Source organism: Diabrotica undecimpunctata, chromosome 9, assembly GCF_040954645.1.
Source record: "Diabrotica undecimpunctata isolate CICGRU chromosome 9, icDiaUnde3, whole genome shotgun sequence".
In the NCBI taxonomy this organism is placed as follows: domain Eukaryota; kingdom Metazoa; phylum Arthropoda; class Insecta; order Coleoptera; family Chrysomelidae; genus Diabrotica; species Diabrotica undecimpunctata.
In genome coordinates, this window is record NC_092811.1 from 131117889 (window position 1) to 131126820 (window position 8932).

Below are 8932 nucleotides of genomic sequence, written 5' to 3' on the forward strand. Positions count from 1 at the left end.
AATTGATCATGATATTAGGCAGACTCAGAATTTAAGTGATGACAATGATAATACACCTAGTTGTAGTAAAGCTCAGAGTTCTAGCAGTTCAGAGTGTGATACTGACATGAGCTTGAGACCATCACGTACTATCATACAGCCTGCCAAGTATTCTGATTATATTTTATATTAGTACAGTTTACTCTGATTGTATTTTGTATTAGCATAGTTTTTTAGTTTTTTTTTGTATGATTAAAGTTTGTTAAAAATTAAAAAAAAAAAATGAGATAGATATAGAGTTTAGCATAAAAAGATGTAACGTGTGTATTCTTAATCTTATACCTTTATTAAATATAATATTTAATAAATACAGAGTATTATTATTACAGTAAGTTTATTATTGGACGTTTTTAAACTGTTTTGAATAGTGTACGTGTCACTTTGACATTCAGTTTTCCATCAAAACACTTTTCGAATATCATAATGAAACCGTACAAAGCTCAAGCTATATTAGAAGCTAGATGTAAGCTAGAAGAAAAATTTGCGAGCGTCTATGAACATTTTAGTCCAAATTACAAAAGTGAGTTTATAGTTCTAGTGGGTTTCCTTCATAATCTTTGATACTAAAGACTTGTTGTTCTCATATTCTGGTCGGGGTGCTAGTAATTTCATATAATTAGACTTACTGTTGATCTAAACGTTAAATTTTTCTCCTCTAACATAAGATTAAACCATATACGACAGCTCTTTTACCTGTTATATTAAATCTAGAGACACAAAATAAACAGGGTTGAAAAAATAAAGTCTCCATTTTTTTTTAAATTTATTTCCATTCAAACATATCACATATCACATTTTTTAGGTAAAATAAACTTAACAAATCCTTAGGAAAAAGCACATTAAAAAATAAAAAAGTAGACCAATGTAGAAGAACTGCCTCTAGATACGGATGCTATAAATAAAAGTTATACGGAGATAAATTCAACTGAAAAGGAGACAGTTGATGTGGGAACTGCCATTTCAGGTGAGACAATTTCCAAAGTTAAACAAAACAAGCGTATAGAATTTGTTAGTGTTCAAGAACGAGACTAGCCAAAGAAGAAGAATAAATGAAAAAAGAAACGCAAACTTGATAGTTCTAAATGTTTTTGTTCAACCTCAGAAGAGGAACTGCAACCGTTGTATAGCAGAATTAAGAAGAGTACTATATCTACCAGTCCAAAACGTGAAGAACACTCTAAAAGAACTAAAAAATGTTTGTGCAAGTATCAAGTTTGCAAATGTAATTTCCTAACAGACTATTCCAACGAAGAAGAGAACAGTACTAACTTTAATTGGTACTAACAACCTAATAAAATGGATTCGCTCATAAATTTGAATACAGCAACATTCTCAATAAGCAATCTGAAAATCTAGAATTGAAAGATGTTAGTAATAAAGCGACATCGCCTCAAGTTGGTAGTAGGGTAGGGGGACAGGAAAAAAAATCTAATGAGATGAAGACAAGTCTTTGCTTAAGAAATTACTAGAAATGGATAGAATTCCATCAAAAGATTTAAATGTTGACGAAGAAAGTATCAGTCTTTTGTCTAAAAAAGAAATTGAACAATCAGATGAAGTTGATGATGAGAAAGTTTTGACTCTCTTTAAAAAAATACAATTCAGGACACTCAAGTACTACTTCATCTACAGACTATTCGTATTAAAAAAAAAGAAAACTCCAAGGGATAAAATAACTTAACAACGACAAAGATAAGGCATTCAAAGCCAAAAATTATAATTATCATATACGAAAGTCTACTTTACCAATTATTTTGACTATTTCTAGGAGATAAACCACCGTTTTGGATCTACTTCTTGGCTCAATTTTCTCAAATACTTTTATCGATTTCGTCGGCTATACAACCGTTATCTCAACTTTTTTTAGAATCCACAATCACTGCTAAGTTTTATTCAAAATACGAAGGATTTACTGCGTACGAAGCTAGACCAGAGATTTTACGTGATTTAATCAGAGCAAATGATTTTCCCCCTAATAAGAAACTAATATGGCCTGAGACAGTCAATCAATGGTATGTTCTTACTAATAATCTTATTTTTTCATTCTTATATGACATTTAAATCATCGATTTTAAGTCCTTACCCCTATTTATTTAAGTCAGTGTTTGCGCTTATTTCATCGTAACTCGTATATGTCCAGACTCTGGAACTTAGCCTGCATAACAGGCCTATAAAGCATCTAGAATAAGTCTTAAAGATAAATAACAGTATTATTTAAACTGGTACTACCAAAAGTGGTATTACAAATAAAGCCACTGCGATTGATTTTATTTTTGGTAAAGACAAAAAATAGGTCTTCTCGCTAGAAAGCATAAAACCACTTTTCTGGGATCATTTTTCTAATCATACAAATATTTTCAGTTTTCCGTTGGAGAACCACAACTAATCTAGAGTAAACAACAAAAGGCATTATCCTCTATCTGGTTGACGTAAAACAAACTTCAATTTCCTGTAAAATGTCTTCTAGAACACCTCGAATATATGACCTAACCTAAATTCACGAACCCAATATTCTTCAAATGTCCCATTGCCAATGCATACAACTGCCATACATAACCATCTGCAAAATACTTGGCCAGAACTTTACAACCTATCGCCAAAAATGCTTTATCCTTCGTCAACAATTATTTTTATTTTATCCAGCTTCTTAAACAATACCCTACTTTCTAATCTCACTCTCAGACATTTTAGTTTTGACATCATTTCACTTTTTACAAACATTCCCATAGATAAAACCCTAAACATTCTGGAAAATATATACAGGATCCATCAAGATCACATTAAACATTTTATCACCAACATTTGGTTCATCTTTCAAAATAAATTATTAAGACAAATAAATAGTACCCTTATGGACTCAACACTTTCTCCAGTACTTGGCTATCGGCTATCTATATACCTTAGGGGTATAAATTACGCCAAAATAACCGTTTTATAATAACACTCCACACATTCTCGATTGGGTTTAAATCTGGACTGTAGCTGGGCTATGGTAAGATTTCGATGTTGTTATTCTGGAGCCACTAGTTTGTTATATTTGCAGCGTGAATAGGACAATTATCTTGTTAAAGGATAAAATTATTTTCTGGAAACAACTGTTATAGACTGGGAAACATGATGTTTTTTAGAATATTCAGATAAGTCTGTCCAACAAACCTGCTATCAATACGCCGTACCATTCCCATTCCACTAAAATCCATCCCCATACATTGGCGCTAAAATGACCAGCTGCTCGATATCTATCAACATATAGAGTAAGTGTAAGTGCTTGTTTTTTTTTGCTGCAGTTCGGTACCTAAGACGATGCTTTAATTCAAGTTGTTGTCTTTCTTCCCGGTAACTGTGACATAATTCTTTCAGTTTTTGCATCTTCAAAAGGATTCTTTCTAATCTCTACAAAATCGTACGATTTTCATGAGCGGTAGATATTTTTGGTCTTCCAGAATCTTCCTTTCTTTCAAGAGTTTCTTGTTCTCTCCATCTTTTATTAATATTAAAACTGTTGTTCTGCTTACGTTGAAATGGTTCACTATGGCACATAGTGACCAACCATCTTATAATTTCGTTACAATTCTTGCTTTTAGTTCTTTGTCCTACCATGTGTAGCCATTTTTTGAGTTTGAACAGAATAAGTTATATGACAAATTTTAAGATTTGGCAGTAAAAGTGACATTATGTAAATAATAAGTATTTATCCTTCACAATACACTGCTCAATAAGAGTCGTATCAGTTTTTTAGGAACCAGCTGTACGTATGTAGTATCCAGTTCATGAATCACGGAAACTGATTCATTTTAACCGTTTCACAACGTTCTTATAAAGACAAATCAAACCTAAGATTTTTACTACTTTGTTAACCAAAAAGCCACCCATAACAAGGGCTACTTGCATACCAATCTGTAATGATACATACCTTCGTTAAAACAAGCCGACATCAATCTCCAGCTCAATCTTAACCCATTTCAAGGGGAGGAATAAAGACGATATTTTCTCGCCAACAAAAACTTTCATCCTTTTTCCGATCATTCAAAGACAACATTCCAAATGAACAACACGGAAAAATGTGAAATTTCTTGTACAGACTGCCTGCAATCTTATATTGGCCAAACAAATCGTAGAATCCCAAAGAGGATTTCTGAACATTCCATTTTTATTCGCAATTCTGATTAAATTTTAGCTCTTGGTCGACATCATTTTCACACAGATCACAAAATTTATCTTGAAAAATCCTGAAATATAGCCCCTATCTGTTTCTATAAACCAAGGATTATTCAAGAAGCCATAGAGATTTAAAAACGTACGAATTGTCTCAATAAAAGAGATGACGGCACACGGCTTCATTAATATCATTTACAAAGTATACTAGATTGTTATTGGCTGATCTATTTTATATAAAGCCACTTTGGATAAAAGTTAATAGCTGGTTTTTGTTTAAAATCGAAACTAATCTAGTATCTACTCGAGATTTTTTCAACTAGCTTCCAATTATCATTTTTTTCTTCCTACATTTAGTCGTTATTAGCAGACCTTAAATCCATTATATCCAATACATTCAGTAGTTACGCGGCACTGAGCTTTTAGGTACATTAAAGCAAGATGTGTTGGCATAGCTGAATTTGATTTCTATTAGTTTTATCAGGATTAATTAGCAACCTTTAATCAGAACATTAACTGTTGTGGTGATTTTTTAACATTTCTTTGACCCATCTAAGTTTTTTAAAATACAAGACAATTTAGCAGGGATGTCTGTTTGTCCTGACATGTTTGTGATACGATTTTCTTGTTTATCATCTCTTACAATATTAAAATATATGCCTTTAGGGGCGATGACATTTCGATATAATTTTCCTTGTTTGTTTTGTATTACCAATCGGCAATGTTGATTACTTTGTTGATAACACGCAGTAATCCTGATTGATTATATTATGTAAAAAATCTTAAACGCACTTGACCTTTTTCCAACACATAAATGTAAACAAGAACAGTGGTTATCATTTTAGTTTATTAATATATTCGCGACATATTTAAATAATATGCAAATTGGTAGGATAAAGAAAAATACATGTGTTCGAAAATTATTTAATTTATGTTCAGACCATTTATCATAGAGAAAATATAAATTACATCCTCTTTTTGTTCGTTTTATATAGGTATAGGCTCCTAAGGCGTGTTTTTTCTTCGATATTAGCCTGCTACGTTGTTTAAATTATCACATTTCGGATTTGGTCTTAGGGCCGGTTTTTTAGTGCTGGGTTAATCTATTTAATAACCCAAAAGGTATTTTCCATGAAAGACCAAACTAGTGAACGGCCCTTAGTCTCCGGCTGCTCCAACACCCCACAAGATAGCGGTTGAAACAGGTTTGGAGGAGACAATGCTAAGAATGTCAGGAAAAAATTGGGCTACTACAAAGAGTGACAAATGCATATTACTTCATACAATGTTAGAACTCTTATATCAGACCAGAAAGTAATGGAACTGGAGGAAGAGCTGAAAAGAATAAAATGTGACAGCATCGGCCTCTGTGAAATAAGATGAAGAGCAGAAGCCCAAATTACTCTTAAATCAGGACACGCATTTCATTTTAGAGATGAAGAAGACACTTCAAATGGTGGAATAGGATTTATTATGCATAGAAAGTACACACAAATAAATATAGTTGAAATTATTAGCATAAGCTCGAAGATTGTATATCTCATCTTTAAACTAAATGCAAGATATTAACTTGAGGTAATAATTACATATGCTCCAATGACTAGCCACTCGGATGAAAATTGAAGAATTTTATCAGGATCTAGAAACAGCGTTATATGCCACACCAACACATTACACAATAATTATGGACGATCTTAATGCGAAAATGGGGTTTAAACAAGATGATGCCGAAGTAGCAATGGGTAAGTATAAATATGACGAAAGAAATAAATGAGGTCAAAGATTGCTGAACTTCCTACACCAAAAAAATTTATCCATGATGAACTCTTTTTTCGATAAAAAGCCTTAGCGTTAAATAGACATGCATTAGCCTAGATGGCAGTGTCAAAAATAAAATAGATTATATCATAACAAACAGAAAAGAAATAATCAAAGACATCGAAGTACTCAACAAATTTTTAATAGAAAGTGATCACCGATTAATCCGAGCTAAGATACTATTAAATGTCAAATTGAAAAGAACAAAAATGGTCCTAAAAACAAGAAAAAAAAATAAATTTCACCAGAAAACAACGACCTATATGAAGATACACTAACCAGACATATACAAGACTTGCAAGATGCAATAGAAGATGTAGAAGAAGCAAATGATGGCATAACGAAGGTCTAAAAGAAATGGAAAGGGAGTGCTGCTCGACCGTTTTAACCCATAAAGATAAACTAAGCCAAAATATCAAAGAGCTAATACGTACAAGAAGACAGCTGTCGAAAAAATACGGCTCTAACTACACAACATTGAAAAAATAAAGGTATCCACCGATCATCCGAAAAGACGTAAGAGAAAACAATACAAAATAAATAACTAAAATAATTCAAGAAAACAAACGTTTAACAATCTTACTAATAAAACACTCGTATTCTAAGGGTATTCCGTATTTATACCTAGAATAGTTATCCTAAGTATAAGGTAAATATAATACTAAAATAATTTGATACAAATAAACTCCGTATATGTTAGTTATAAGTATTCCCAATTTATTGCGAAATAATAGTTTGGCAATGTCGCAATTTTCTGCACAAATACATAGAACAACGACATATTGAGTGAAATATGTCAATTTTGATTTTTCTTTGAAACTGACAATGACCTGACACCAAATATATCTTTATTTGTTATCTTATATGTTGAGTTTAAGTATTTTAAAATTGCAAAAAACCTTACACCATCTTTAGAAAACCAATATTTTATTCTAAATTCTCTATCAGTGTATTTTGAAAAGGGATTTATTCTGTCTTTAAAATTTTTCTTTTTTTGTATTTTCCATCATGTTAATTAAATTATCAACTTCCTCGACAGCCGCAACACCTTTGAAACACATTTTTTTATTATATAGCTAATATATTCTTGTCACAGATGACTATGACATTCATAAAATAGGTTATACTAGACTAAAACAAGGGTGTGGGTCGGTATAACCCTGGAATAAATTCTTATATCAAGTATAATCTATGTCTAAGTTTGTTTATTATATTTTGAGTTTTATATTATTTATATTTTGATTTATCCTGAGTATAAGTTTTATACTTGGTTTATTAGTTATGCTGTAAAAGTTTTGAGGCGAAATACGAATAACATAGGCAACAAAAATATGTACAAAATAAAAAACAAAGATGGAAATATTACTACTGATAGAACCAAAATCCTTAAGGTTGTCGAATCCTTTTATCGCGAAATGTATGAGAGCACCGATGATAAGCAAGATCAGCCCCTGCTCAATATCAGTAACCACGGATCAGAATTAATGCCAGAAATAATTCCATACGAAATCAAAACGGCACTTTTAGAAATGAAAAATAACAAATGCCCTAGCGATGACGTAGTAGTGATCGAAGTGATTAAACTAGGTGAAAATAACATTATCAAGGCTTTGGCCAAACTTTTCACCGAATGCATCTACCAAGGAAAAACTTCTTCTCAATGGAACAATCCAGTCGTTATTTTATTAAACAAACAAGGAGACACAACAGATCTAGAAACTACCGCCCTATCAGTTTACTTTTATCAATTATAATCAAAAATTATCAAAAAAAGACTGGACGCTAAATTAGATTTCTATCAGCCTAGAGAACAAGCTGGATTAAAATCGGGATACAGCAATAACGACCACTTACGAGTGATAAAGAACCTAATGGAGAAGTCTGCAGAATACAACAAACCATTGGCACTGATATTTGTCGACTACGAGAAAGCATTCAATACTATAAGCCATCTTGGGTCTATTCCTTTAATCAATTAATCGGTTAAGCGATTTTGTTCGTGATTTATCCGATAATTTTCTAATTATTTAATAAACTTGTTTTTTTTTCTGTAATTGTTCCAATACATATTTTAGTTATCCACTTGTCCTTAGCGTTTTTATTTAACTCTTTAATAATTTATATTTTGCTCTTTATTTATCTGCGGTTTTGCATCTGTATTTTCATACATAGACAATTATAATTAACTTTAAATTTTCCATTTTTTAAGGTACGGATGGTTCACTGAACCTCTAACTGATGCTGATCAAAGTGATAAAAGAAACTATAATCCAAGAGTTTATACTGAAATTACTAAACATGGCATGAAACTTCTTGAAAATAGATCGAAAACAAAAAAGAAGTAATAATTGCTGTTAATAAAAAGTAGACAATTATAGATTTTTGATACCTATTTGTTCTTTATCCCTAAGGCATACATAACTTTAAATTATTAGTGTTAATAATTTAGATATATTAATAATTATACTATTAATACTAATTAATTAATTGATTAATTGTATGTTTAGTCCGATCCGAATGTAGAGTGTCTTATTCCTTTCTATGGTCAGTTGTAAGAAAGTGATTTCTTAAGGAATCATCATCATTATCATTCTCAGCGTATTCTACCAATTATTGTGCAGCTTTCCTTACATGGCCTTTCTTTATTTCTACCCACGATTGTAAAATATTTTTACTTTTATGTACAATGTTGTAGCGGCTTGTTTCCTTATGTCGTAGTCTTGACGCCTCTTGGATACGACAGTGTAATTCTAGTAGACCACCTATTGCCAGTTCTTCTCGCTAAATATCGTGCCCAGTGCAATTTTAAAGATATAAGTCTGTGGATTACGTCAGTGACCTTGGTTTTTTTGTCTGATATCTTCTATTCTTTTTCGACCTCTCTTTGTTACACCTAAAATGCATCACTCCATTGACCTTT

The 8932-nt window shown here is 31.7% G+C and overlaps 1 protein-coding gene across 1 annotated transcript; it reads left to right on the forward strand.

Moving 5' to 3' along the window:
* The first annotated feature begins 424 nt into the window (after window positions 1-424).
* Window positions 425-8409, forward strand: LOC140450023 (uncharacterized). The gene is made up of 3 exons (XM_072543446.1): window positions 425-559; window positions 1907-2051; window positions 8222-8409. Exons 1-3 carry the CDS (start codon window positions 463-465, stop codon window positions 8355-8357), a joined length of 378 nt encoding a protein of 125 aa, XP_072399547.1. The 5' UTR covers window positions 425-462; the 3' UTR covers window positions 8358-8409.
* Window positions 8410-8932: the final 523 nt, after the last annotated feature.

What these genes read in the sequence shown, in the direction of transcription:
- LOC140450023 (XM_072543446.1), top strand. Translation starts at nt 463, where the DNA reads ATGAAACCGTACAAAGCTCAAGCTATATTAGAAGCTAGATGTAAGCTA. An exon ending in TTTTAGTCCAAATTACAAAA is followed by an intron (nt 560 to 1,906) that starts GTGAGTTTATAG and finishes AACTTTTTTTAG; the next exon opens with AATCCACAATCACTGCTAAG. An exon ending in CCTGAGACAGTCAATCAATG is followed by an intron (nt 2,052 to 8,221) that starts GTATGTTCTTAC and finishes CCATTTTTTAAG; the next exon opens with GTACGGATGGTTCACTGAAC.